This window comes from Lactuca virosa, chromosome 1 (genome assembly GCF_052849685.1).
Source record: "Lactuca virosa cultivar CGN04683 chromosome 1, Lactuca_virosa_CGN04683_v6, whole genome shotgun sequence".
Classification (NCBI taxonomy): domain Eukaryota; kingdom Viridiplantae; phylum Streptophyta; class Magnoliopsida; order Asterales; family Asteraceae; genus Lactuca; species Lactuca virosa.
This window is the reverse complement of record NC_136426.1, coordinates 1090565-1103369: the sequence shown is the minus strand read 5'-3', so window position 1 is coordinate 1103369 and position 12805 is coordinate 1090565. Positions and strand designations below refer to the sequence as shown.

Here is a 12805-nt window from a genome sequence, read left to right as displayed (position 1 = left end):
CTCAACTCAGACATCAGTGAGGTATATTGCTCCTTTAAAACAATTAAAACTTACAGGTTACCAAGCCAAGCTGCCTTTGGAGTTGTATAACGTCTTCCTCAACATATGTTGAACAATATTCCTTCCGAATCTACTTGCCTAAAACACCATCTCGAGACTTCGGTTGTGTTTGGCCCAATGCAACCTGCCCTAGTCTCGGATGATCTAGCCTCGGAAGAGAATAGACTAGCTGCCTCAGAAAGTCTACGAAGCATATCGCTAAAAGAAAGGCATCCCCTTTGAAACCTAAGGCCAAAAAGAGAACCAAAGCGAGCGAACCCTCTCAAAAGGATTCATAGATCAGATCTCGACCTGACTATGGTTCTCTGCCTACCCCACTTACCCACTCTTCCGAAACACCCTTTAGAATTTCAAAAACACACTCTGCATACACGCACGAGGAATCTGCTCATGATCTACCCCCGACATTCTAACATGGTGGCGATGGAATTGAAAAATTCCCTTAGAGCCCCCCTGTGACACACCCATGAGTCAACTTGAATCACCCTCTCTTTTCTACACAAGCACAATCAGCGACCCTGTCACTGATTCCAAGCTTTCCGAGACAGGAATAGTCCCTCCCATCTCAAAAACCACAATCGATCTGATACCTACTTCAGGTAAAGGACGACATAGTATTTTTAACGATGATTGGGATGATTTTGTTGATAGAGCTCATTCTAGGCATCCAGAGCTCACAAGAGACCAAGTTAAATATACTCTCATATCCGTGCATGAACGTGCATTCCGAAGTCGCACTTCCTCCACTTTTCCATCCGATGCAGAAACTGATGCAGAACATCTCCCATCTGTTAATGCTCTGAAGACTACACCAAGTGAAAATGTTAACACTCCTGACCTTACAATGGATGATTCTCCTCGGAATGAAGAAGTTGCTATAGGAGAAGTTCCCAATACAATCTTTGTATTGGATGATCCTTCATTAAAGACTGATGCTGCCAAAGATGTCCATGTCTCCATGCCTATCTCCGAGACACCCACGCCATATGCTGAAGAAGATCTCTCCGATGAGATCATGTTTGAAGATGATAACACAACAGTTTGTGCTATCCCAGTTCCTTCTACTTTCAACATGATGCAAAAGCCATCATCCTCTAAGGCTCATGTTGACTTTGGACTTTCTTCGTCCTCAGACAAAATAGAAGGGGAAGAAAATCAAGAAGGAATCAACATCACCTATCCTCGTCTAGAAACAACCATAAATGATGATAAAGAAATTCCAACTATGGGTGACCAAAACGATGATACCAAGTGTCCTGAAGAGTTTGATGGCGATGGAGATGATGATAAAAAGTCCGCGAGTTCCACTTCGGGTACAAGATCCTCAAACGAGAACATTGCTGATCCGTTTGCTATCTTGGAACTCCGAGACAACGCGACACTACAAATTCTAAGGTCGACAAGGTCACAGAAAAGGTCTCATCACTTTACTCAAAACTCGATTTAGTGATTTAATATCTTTCCGAGATCAAGGCTGCTGCTCCCTTAGAACTAGACCGAGCCAATCAGTTGGACCAACTCATATCTCTTCGCGTAAAGCGCACCTTAGAAGAAGTGAGGAACGATAAAAAGACAACCTTGATAATCACATCTCCACCAATTCTATAATGCTCAAGATCTATGACGATATGATTACTGCTACCAATAAGCTTATCAAGCAGACTCATGTTCGTCATGAGAAGCAAATTTAGCGGTTGGAGAAGGAAATTATTCACAAGGATGCAATGAATATGGTTATGCAAGAAATACTCATAAAAGTCGTCTAATCAACTCAAAACTTTGTGGATACTCCGAACCACAAGTTTGATAAACTTTTGCTAATCATAACCTTCGACACTCTCAAAGCTCAAGCTCCAACTGTCGATGCCTATGATAAGCTTTCAAAGAAAATCAACGTGGGTTTCCAACTAGTGTTCGAAAGGTTAGATGATTTAAAAGCTGATGCTTTGCTTGCATCGGAGGCAGGGCCTTCCCATGCAAGAGGGGGAGAGAAGAAGGTCGAAAATAAGTTAGTTCAATGTAAGCCTATCTTGGAATATGAGTTCCGAGATGAAACAACTGATGAGGAAATCATAAAAGTAGAAGCTTTTGAAGCAAAAGATGAGTTTGATGAAAATGATCTTGTGAGTAATGTAATTCTCGGACTTCAAGCCATTAAGGAACAACCTATCATCAAAAAAGTTCTCTCAAGAAAAAAAGAAATGGTCCTTCGTCTGTTGGCCATCAAATCTGGCAAAAGCATTTAAAAGGAGTCGAGAAATGGATAAGTTATAAACGAAGCTAACAACTGATGCTTTTCGAGCCACTCAGTCCATGCCTCCTCCGACTCTCGTTGATGAAGGTCCTCCCATCAGGAAACCTAATGAACTGAAGAGTTTTGAGCATTCGAACACTCCTATGGTGTACATGCAACCCTAGATACCTTGGATCTATGTTTTCTCTATTATACATGCCAACTTTCTAATTTCCAAGGTATCATCCTAACTAGCATACTATGAAGTATATACAATACAAAAATCTAGTTGAATGACATACCTTTTGTTGTAGCTTGAAACCTTAAGCCTTTAAGAGCCTAGCACCCCAAGTGTGATGCCTCAAATGCTTCACACAACACCACCAACAATGGAAGAACTAGAGAGGAGGTTACTTGCACTCACAAAATCGGCTAGCACTCTTGTGTATCACTTAGGTGCCGATTTGGTAGCCTTAGGGTCTCTTATATAGTGTGGCAAACTAGGGTTACACCATGTAAACCCTAATGACCTTCCATATCCCTCATGCTCCATGAGTTAAACCACCATGGAGTATCCATGGGTCACCACATGGGTTTAGCTCAACATAAAGAACTATGGATCATAAGCCCACTTTATAAGAATGAATGATTTACCAAATCAACCCCTTATATTTAATTAGTTCTTTTGATCACAAAATTAATTCCAAATTAATTCTTGATCAATACTAATTAAATAATATGATTTCATATTAATATATTGGAACTTATAATATATTAACAAATCATAAATATCCTCTTCTCAAAAGTCCATCCTTACAAATTGTTCCGGTGCCACCCAACCCAAATGGACCATGCTACTCTCGGGTCAAGTACATACCAATTATAGTTATGGGCTTAAACACTAAATCCAACATGAACTTCCTGAAGAGCCCTTGGTTCCTCCTCCCTCCGAACTGATCATCACTCAAACTAGTCAACAAATCATCTCCTATATTTCCTCTCAAATTGATCATGCCAAAGACAAATGGAAAAAGATTGCGCTTAGTTCAGACAACCCAGTGAAGTCGTCGAAAAAGTATGAGGGTTGGTCTAAAGAACAGATGCAACAAGATCTTGAAGAAAGCATTTGGATTTAGACGTTGAAAGATAACCCCAATCCAATGTTAGACATTTCTCCTTTCTTCCAAGAAGGAATTCTTCATGATATAAATTTCGTGCCTTTCATGAGTTTTGCTATTCCAGAAAATGACTTGGACTAACTTGATTTACCAATCTATCCTCACGGATGCTTCTATGTCAAGTTCGCACCACTTCATCCATCTGATGATCCTTAAATCATTATCTGAACTGAACGAGATAGATGGAGAACCTTCTATTCTACAAACGCACGACCTCAAAAGGAAGTGTGGTCTCGGAACAGAATTACCAAGTTTGTTGGATATGGTAAAAAGGTTCAAAGCAAGTTTAATCTCGATTGTCTTCTCTACAGATACTATGTATCTCGGAACAAGGAATCCACCATTACAATCATTGATGCAAACATTCCTTCAATCAATCCCAACGACATTCTCACCATTGATGCTCACCTCAAAGATCGACAGTCAATTGAATCGAGCATCAAAGCTTTCAACATTGCTATATGCTTCCTAAAGGACTACATTGCTAAATATTGTAGATCTGATGTGGAATTTGCTCACTTGTTCGAACAGAGAATTTACTGGAAAAAATTAGCACTGAGCTTCCTGAAGCACAAATCTTAGCCGAAGGCCCAACTGAAGAACCTGAACTCGGATTTGTCTATCTGAAGAAAAAGACAAATCAAAAAGATTTTTTCCGAGTTCTTGACAAACATCTTGTGCCAACCAAGATTCTTCAAAAGTTCATCACTAATGCTGCTACGAGTGATTCTCCTGAACACATCAAGAAAAAATTTATTGAACATCTCCAATGGTACATTGAGGTCCGAAGCTGGCTCCACAGTGCTTACTCGTTTACCTTCGATGAAGCCAAGTAAAGAGAAAGTGATTGCAAATGTCACTTAGGGGGAGATTGTTGGAACATGGAAAGTTAATCCTTATGCAATCCGAGATGCAACTATCCTAGATCAAGATTGATTCCGAAGTGAAGACCTGTCTGAGATCTATTTTTGTTTAGAATTATTTTGAGTCTGTAACGCATTAATTGCATCAAGTACTCTTTTGGATTGTTCTGATTGTTTTCTAGTATTATACAAGAGACAAGATTAACAGCAACAACTGTGTCAGTCTGTTGATCTTCAGTCGTCTCTCAGTCCATGCGTACTTTATTTCATTTGTCTTTTAGTAACTCCTTGACTATTTAAGGAGTTGTCATCCTTTGTATCAAAATAAAGAAGTGTGCACCTTTTTCACTCTATCAAATCAAAGAATTATTCAGTCAATCATCATTTCTTACATTCTTCTTATTCTTGTTGCTTTACATTGTTTATACTTATTATTAATCTATATTGAACACTTTGTTGAGTTTATTTATTCCGAGACAAGACTGATTATCAGACTTGACTGGAACCATATTACAAGCAATCATTGATCTTAAGTTAATTCAAGGTTTGAGTTTTCAAACATTATCCGTGCAAATCCTAGCACTCATAGGACTGTCACAACTTCTTTGCAAAACAGTAATGTAAAAGTAAAGGACCCCCCTCCATCCCGGCATGAATATCTAACTACCTACCAAAACATGTCTTCGGAGCATAGCCTTGCGTGGCGGTCGGTACTTGAGTCTCGCAAGAATATCCATAGCAATGACGGGTTTGCAAGATAGTGTGACAGAAGCATCAAAAAGCTTGTCATACTGCAAAAAAACCAAAAAAAGTACGTTTATGCTAATTCAGGAGTGTGAAGGGTGCTCCAGAACGAAAAATAATGAACATTCCAGAATTGTTGTGTGCATTTCCGACTTGTTCTTTGTGTTCCAAAATGAATCTTCACATTCCGAACATTTCATACATGTTTGGGATCATTTTTGTGTGCACCGGAATACCAAATTTCGATGTATAAACGCAAGACACTAACTAAACTAGTTTTATATGGTCCTAACACTAAATAACATTTCTACAACACTGTCTGAATCGTGATCTTCATGTTTCAGACAAGTTTTTCGAGTTTGTAAAATAAATATTTTACATCAATAATCTTTTGTTTTTGTTTTTTTGTTTTGTTCGTTTTTGTTTTCCACGTTTCCAGTAATATAACACAACTTTCAGCTTTCTACCAAATATACCTGAAGTTTGTAGTTTTCCAAATGAAACATCTCCAAAACGAAAGAAATATATATACAATCGTCCCACGGTCGAGGCTCGTATATAAATGGGCTAGGTCAATTTCTCTCGCAACGCCACTATTGAGTATTGAGTATACCATCCAACGGCTAATTGTATCCTTAAATCAAACCTCCTTGGGGTTGGGGTGTTCGCGACGACCAGGATTGAATACGCAGTTCACTCGAATTAGGGCTTATTAGCTCCATTCTCTGTTTTCTTGCTTATGCGCAACAATGGATAACAATCCTCAGAATTCCGGTGCACAGGTAATCTTGATTTTGAGTATTTATCTATTTGATTTTGCAAGAAACTACTTGACTAAACCCTAAATTGTATCTTTAATTGTATTTCTCTCTGGACTATGGTTCTTCATAATTGGAGGTGTAACCACACACAGAACCGCCTTTTTGGGTTTTATGTTCAGGAAGGGTGTGGGAACGTGTGGATCGGAGTTAACAGAAGTTAGTTTTTATTGGTTGAATGTTCTTCAGTAATCTAAAGATAGTAAAGTTCAAACGTTGAGTTGCATAATACAACATAATGTAAATAAATGATCATTCATATAAATAAGAATGTTTTCTTTACAAATAGATTAGGTACAGGCTCATACTTTACCAAGGAGATAAGCAAGCCTTAGTGTTTGTGTTATGCATACTGTCAAGTTTTAAACCTTTGTTGAATTGGATTAGGCTACAAGTTACCCCGAAGCTGTAAGACTGAAGTGATCCACAATATGAGTTGCTCGTTACTAGGTTAGAATCATGACAGAACCGTTCAAATCAATAATGAATCAGAATCTTCTTTGAATTTTCATCATAATTAAATCATCTCCTACATAAGACCACAGTACCACACAAATATGTAATTTACCCATTACTAAATTTGTTTCAATCAGGAGTTCAATGTGGGTTTCTCAGTTCAGCCCCATGGTGGCTGTTATCAACAATCTCCTCTTCTTATCTTCATTTCTTATCTTCTTGTGACACTGATAGATCTCTTCCTACTCGATTTTTGGATGGTCTTTTCTTTCGTTGTTGGACTAGTTAAACCTGTAAAAATCCAATGTATTAAAGAAAATACATATTAGATGCCTCAAAGACGTAAAGGGAACACATGAAATCATATCCTCAAAGGAACCTTGGTGGAAAGCTCATCACTATTGTCATTTGAGAAAATTTAACAAGTTATATGTGTGCTTACATTTAATCTTTTCCTATGTTACTGGAATTGCAATGCAATAATGATATAGTGTTTACTCACTCATAAATGTATATTATCTTTTAGTCTCTGCGGCCACCTGCAATCGGATCCATTGGCTCTCAAAGTTTTGGAACAAACTTTTCAATACAAGTATGTCATCCCTGTATTGGTGATGCTTTTTTTTTTTTTTTTTTTTTTTTTTTTTTTTTTTAATGTTGCATAGAGATAGTGATTTTAATATGTTGGTGCAGTTCCGGCCTGTGGTTCCATCACAGCAAGGACAGGCACATGCGTTCATGCAGTCAGGTTCAGGCAGCCAGCAATATCGTCCTCAGTTTTCTCAACCAAGACCAGGTCAGCCTCCCTCATCACAAGCAATGCCAATGTCTTCTTATATGCATCAGCAGCCAAACATGCCAATGTCTTCTTCTTCTTCTTCTTCATACACTGTAAGGCCCAACCCCCCTTCTCAGCTCATGTGTTGAAGTATCAGAAATCAGAATCTATTTTATAATTGTTTTCTTGTCTCAGTTCACTGCCCCGTCATTTGGGACAAATGTCTCTTCTCAGTTTCAGATACAGACACCTGTTGCCTCAGCTGGTGGACAACCTTGGCTGTCTTCTGGAAATCAAGGTCCACTAGCTGTTGCACCAGTGCCACAAACTGGACATCAGCCCACAAATCAGGTATATCTTTATTACTATTCGTTTTCTGGCTCTGGCTGCTTCTTTTTTGGAATTATCCATGTGTATTTATTCATTTCAAGTTTTGTTCATTCTTATAGCAGGCATTGAATGTTCTACATTCTTCTAGTCAAGAGGCATCATCAGATTGGCAAGAGTATACAGCTGGTGATGGTAGAAGGTACCTGTTTCATTTTATTTTTCTACTTCAAAGTTCAAACTCCATGTTGTGCCTAATTTCTGTGTGGCACTGCTTCTTAATTTCCATCTCAAAGAATGATTCCTTTTTGACATATCTTTGCAGATATTATTACAATAAGAATACAAAGCAATCTTCTTGGGAGAAGCCTTTGGAATTGATGACACCTCTGGAGGTAAGTTATGACGCTGATCAGCTCAATTCGATGATATCTTTGTTGCTGTATCTTAATGGACATGTTCACATGCCATTGATATCTTTGTTGCAGAGGGCAGATGCCTCCACGGTTTGGAAAGAGTTCACAACTGCAGAGGGTAAAAAGTATGGATAAATAATCATGATAGAATTTTCAAACTATCCCGTTTTTTCATCTCTAACTTAATAAATATGCAGATATTATTACAACAAGGATACAAAGCAGTCTAAATGGACGATACCTGAGGAATTGAAGGTCTCAGCTAAAACTCTGCTGATAATTGATATTCTTAGTCTCTATCAGGACATAAAGAAGAAAAAGTTGCCTCTGCTCTAAAATCTTGTTTGTACATGTTCAGTTGGCCCGTGAGCAGGCCGAGAAAGAAGCTTCTAGAAGTAGTCAAACTGAGATGGTGACTAATCAGAATGCTCCAGCCATTTCAACACCTTCTGCACTTGATCAATCTTCAGTTAATGACATTTCTTCAACAATACCCAGGGTGGCTTCAAGCCCTGCCCCCCATAATGTGGGATCTGAGTCATCATCTGTTGCTGCTGGAACTGCAATCCCTCTTAATCCAGCAGTTGCTGCTTCTATGATTCCTCCCAACTTACATTCTTCTCCAATGTAATTGTTTTTGATCCCTCCCCCTCTCCATAGGATTATAACCTGTGGTTTTGTATAATGTTGAAAAATGTAAAATTTCAGGAAGACGGAGGATTCATCTTCTTCACATGGTGTTCCAAAAACCTTAGATGGAGTATCAACGCATGACACTGAGGTATGAGTCGTTAATGTCATCTTTGCCCCTTTTCCTGCCTAATTTGAGAAATAAAATTAAAAACAACTTAAATTTGTTTATTTAGGAAGCCAAGAAGGGCATGGCAGTTGCTGGAAAAGTGAACACGACACAAATGGAGGAGAAAGTTGTGGATGATGAACCCTTTATCTATGCGAGTAAGCAGGTATGATGCTAAAATATATTCATGTGATGTGGCAGTTCCTGCTTGTTTAGATCTTTTACCAATTCTTGGCTTTTTTAGGAGGCAAAAGTTGCATTTAAAGCTTTATTGGAGGATGCAAATGTTGAGGCTGATTGGAACTGGGAGCAGGTATCGTTGCTAGTGGCCTGTACCTTTTTTTTATTTGTTTGTTATTGATGATTAAAGTGGCATATCAGGCAATGAGAGTGATCATAAATGATAAAAGATATGGTGCATTAAAAACACTTGGTGAACGGAAGCAGGCATTCAATGAGGTAATTAAAACCTTTTTTCATTGGTATGTATATTCACGTTGTACGGATATCTGATTTTGATTTATTTTCTTCGTAGTATCTGATGCAAAGAAAGAAATTGGAGGCTGAGGAGAGGCGCTTGAGGCAAAGAAAAGCAAAAGAAGAGTTCACAAAGATGTTAGAAGTATGTTGCTTTAATCTCTCTCTCTCTCTCTCTCTCTCTCTCTCTCTCTCTCTCCCTTTTGTTTTTGTCCAGGTTATGGTGTTTTTATCCATCCAGCTGATCACTCTTTTTCAGGAGTCCAAGGAATTGACATCATCCATGAGATGGAGGTATTGTTGAACAATTTTGGCATATCATATGCTTTTGTTTTGGTTCATACATTACATACATGTTAAGATTTTGTAGTTGCACGATTTGTATGTAATCCAGCAAAGCCATGGCAATGTTTGAAGATGATGAGCGATATAAGGCTGTAGATCGACCTTCTGACAGAGAAGATCTTTTCCAAAACTACTTGGTTGATCTACAGAAGAAAGTAAGTTGTGCTTATGATCTATCTGATAATGAACACACACTTTATCCATATTCCTGTGGTCAAGTCATGGTTTAAAAAAAAAAAAAAAAAAATTTAGGAAAGAGCAAAAGCTCAAGAGGAGCAACGGCAGTACAGATCAGAGTACAAGCAGTTTTTGGGGACTTGTGGCTTGATTAAGGTGAGGCTGCATCTAATAATTTATAATTGTTTATTCGGATATTAATTAACACCGTATCATGTCTTGTAACCAGGTGGATACTCAGTGGCGGAAAGTTCAAGATCGTTTGGAAGATGATGAAAGATGTTCGCGCCTTGATAAGATTGATCGCTTGGAGATTTTCCAAGTACGTATTTTTTGTATGCTAAACTTGATAGGAATTAATTAGTTAGGAAATTGATATATTATTTTTGTGGTGTCAGGAATATATCCGTGACCTGGAGAAGGAAGAAGACGAACAGAGGAAAATCAAAAAGGTAGTATCTATCTATTCTTGTTGTTGAAAAGGTGCCGGATTCATTTCAGTTGTTCATTTCTTGAAGGAACATATAAAAAGGGTGGAGCGTAAAAACCGTGATGAGTTTCGCAAGATGATGGAAGCGGATGTAAATTCGGGTTCACTTACGGCTAAAACTCAATGGCGCGATTACTGTCAGAAGGTATGGATGGTATTAGTATACTATTTTTTTTTTTTTATTTTTTGAAATATGAAAAAAGTGTTTTAATTTTTGACAGGTGAAGGAGTCTGTAGCTTATCAGGCTGTTGCTTCAAATACCTCTGGCTCAACTCCAAAAGATTTGTTTGAGGATGTTGCTGAAGAGTTGGAGAAGAAGGTATTTCCTACTTCCTACTGATAAAAAAAATAAAAAAAAATCCCCCCAACTTCTCTCTAAATGTTCTGTTTTGGTTTACTTGACAGTACCACGACGATAAAACCCGTGTGAAAGATGCTATGAAATTGAAAAAGGTAGGATTCGTCATTTACATAGTAATACGTGATTTATAGTTTTATTGTTGTTATGTATCTATCTATCTGGCTCTTCCTAGGTGAGTGTTGTGCCAACATGGACATTTGAAGATTTCAAGGCTGCTATTGAGGATGACATCATCTCGTCTTTATCAGATGTTAATCTGCAGGTATGCAATTGCCAATAGTTTAAATTCAAGTAACAGTCCTTTGTCTTATGGATTCTTTCTTTATGACTGGATATTCATCTGTCTCTACGCTTATTATATAAAGTAAAGTTGTATTTATTTGCATGTCTAGTATTAGTTGATTCATCTTTTGAGATTCGGTTTGAAGCTTATACATTCATTCATTTAGTGAAATCTAGCAAACTAGTTTTGGGTGGTAGATGATTTAATTTTTGTTTCAGTTCAGTTTTGGTTGGTAATATGTGTTGAAGAAGCTGTTTTGAATTGGTTGTATAAGTGAAATATTTGTTGAGAGAGAGGGTTAACGAAACCTGAAAGCAAGTTAGGTAGGTAGGCCCACTGCGAGATAAGGGTTGGTTGTTGGACTGTTGAAAGCAAATCTGAGGTGGTGCTGTTGATTTAATAATATTAAGCATTTTGATGAAATATGTGTGTCTGTGTTCAGCTGGTGTATGAAGATGTAGTTGAGAGGGCCAAGGAGAAAGAGGAGAAGGAAGCCAAAAAGCGTCAGCGTCTTACCAAAGAATTCACTGACTTATTGTACGACATCAAGGTACTTATCGTATCAACTTTTATATATTTTTTAATTAAACAAAACAAGTAAAGCATCTGGAACGTGATCCACTCCTCAGGATATAACTGCATCATCTACGTGGGAGGAGTGCCAGCCACTGTTTGAGGAAACCTCCGAATACAGGTATGAATGATGATTGTTCGAGGAAATCATTTTTTTTTTTTATAAATAAAAAAATGATTATTGTTTGTTAATTTTATGGGAATTAGAGGTATTGGTGATGAGGGGGTTGCTCGTGAGGCCTTTGAGGAATACGTGGCTCGTTTGGTTGATAAGGCAAAAGAGAGGGAACGCAAACGGGAGGAGGACAAGGTAATTGTTTTCCCACCTTTGTTTGTGGTTGTGATCATCATCATAAATTAATAATAAAAAGCAAGCATGTGTGTGTGTGTATTTTTAGGTGAGAAAGGAGGAAAAGGAGAGGAGGAAGGAGAAAGAACGGAGAGAGAAAGAGAAGGAGAAAGAAAAGAGATTGAAGAAGGATAAGGATGATTCAGATAGTGAGAATTTGGATATGATGATGGAGATTACTACCACCACCAAGGAGGATAAGAAAAGAGACAAAAAACATCGCAAAAGGCACCACCAGCAGCAGGATGATAATGATGATGATGCCACTTCTGATAAGGACGAAAGGGAAGACTTGGACTCCTCCTCCAAGAAGTCATCATCGCGTAGACATGGCAAAAAATCAAGAAAGGTACCTCACATCTCTCTTTCTCTTTCTGTTGTATACAGAGTAAATCTTTTTTTTTTTTTTTTTTTAATGGCATGCCAATTGTGCATTGCAGCATGCATCGGCATATTCACCTGAATCGGATAGCAGGGATGGTGAAAGCAAGCATAAAAAACAGAAAAGAGATTCCCGTAAAAATGGCAATGGTGGTGGTGAGGAGCTTGAAGATGGGGAACTCGGTGTGGGTGAGGATGGGGAAATCCAGTAGTCCACTGTCATGTTGTGTGAGTACTTGTACTTTATTGGATTGGGTAGCCAGAGTTAGTAGCTTTATTTACTGTCTTGTCATTTAGAATTAATTGATTCTCTCTTTTTTATTAATTTTCACCATGTCTTTTTTGATATTACACACACCCACCTCTTGCCATGGCCCATATAATGTATGTATTATAATACTTTTGTATCCGAGATGAAAGAAAGGGAAAGGGTACAATACAATGCTTTTTTTTTTTTTTTTTTAAACCATTTCTCTTGTCTTGTGAACATTCCTCTAGTTATATAGGCCTATAGGGTTATATATGATGAGTGTTGGACAGGTTTTACATTATCCTCCTCAACTCAAACTCACTCTTACCGTAGTAGTATGTATATCTATCTACCACCATCCACTCTAGAATCCAGATCAATGAATGTGAATGTACTTACTGTTGGAATCAATCAGGTTCATCTTTTGATGGATGTGATGTAACTAG

The 12805-nt window shown here is 38.0% G+C and overlaps 1 protein-coding gene across 2 annotated transcripts; it reads left to right on the top strand.

Moving 5' to 3' along the window:
* The first annotated feature begins 5573 nt into the window (after positions 1-5573).
* Positions 5574-12551, top strand: PRP40A (pre-mRNA-processing protein 40A). Of its 2 annotated transcripts, none has more exons than XM_079066248.1 (28): positions 5574-5860; positions 6879-6944; positions 7046-7243; positions 7326-7481; positions 7583-7659; positions 7783-7852; positions 7946-7998; positions 8071-8128; positions 8232-8500; positions 8582-8654; positions 8740-8838; positions 8917-8985; positions 9054-9131; positions 9208-9294; positions 9409-9443; positions 9544-9649; positions 9747-9827; positions 9901-9993; positions 10070-10123; positions 10190-10306; positions 10383-10481; positions 10568-10615; positions 10696-10785; positions 11249-11356; positions 11436-11500; positions 11587-11689; positions 11778-12077; positions 12169-12551. In XM_079066248.1, the coding sequence occupies exons 1-28, from the start codon at positions 5828-5830 to the stop codon at positions 12319-12321; spliced, it is 2838 nt and encodes a 945-aa protein (XP_078922374.1). In that variant the 5' UTR covers positions 5574-5827; the 3' UTR covers positions 12322-12551. The 2 variants fall into 2 exon arrangements, with proteins under 2 accessions (XP_078922374.1, XP_078922372.1); XM_079066246.1 differs by having other exon boundaries at positions 7580-7659.
* Positions 12552-12805: the final 254 nt, after the last annotated feature.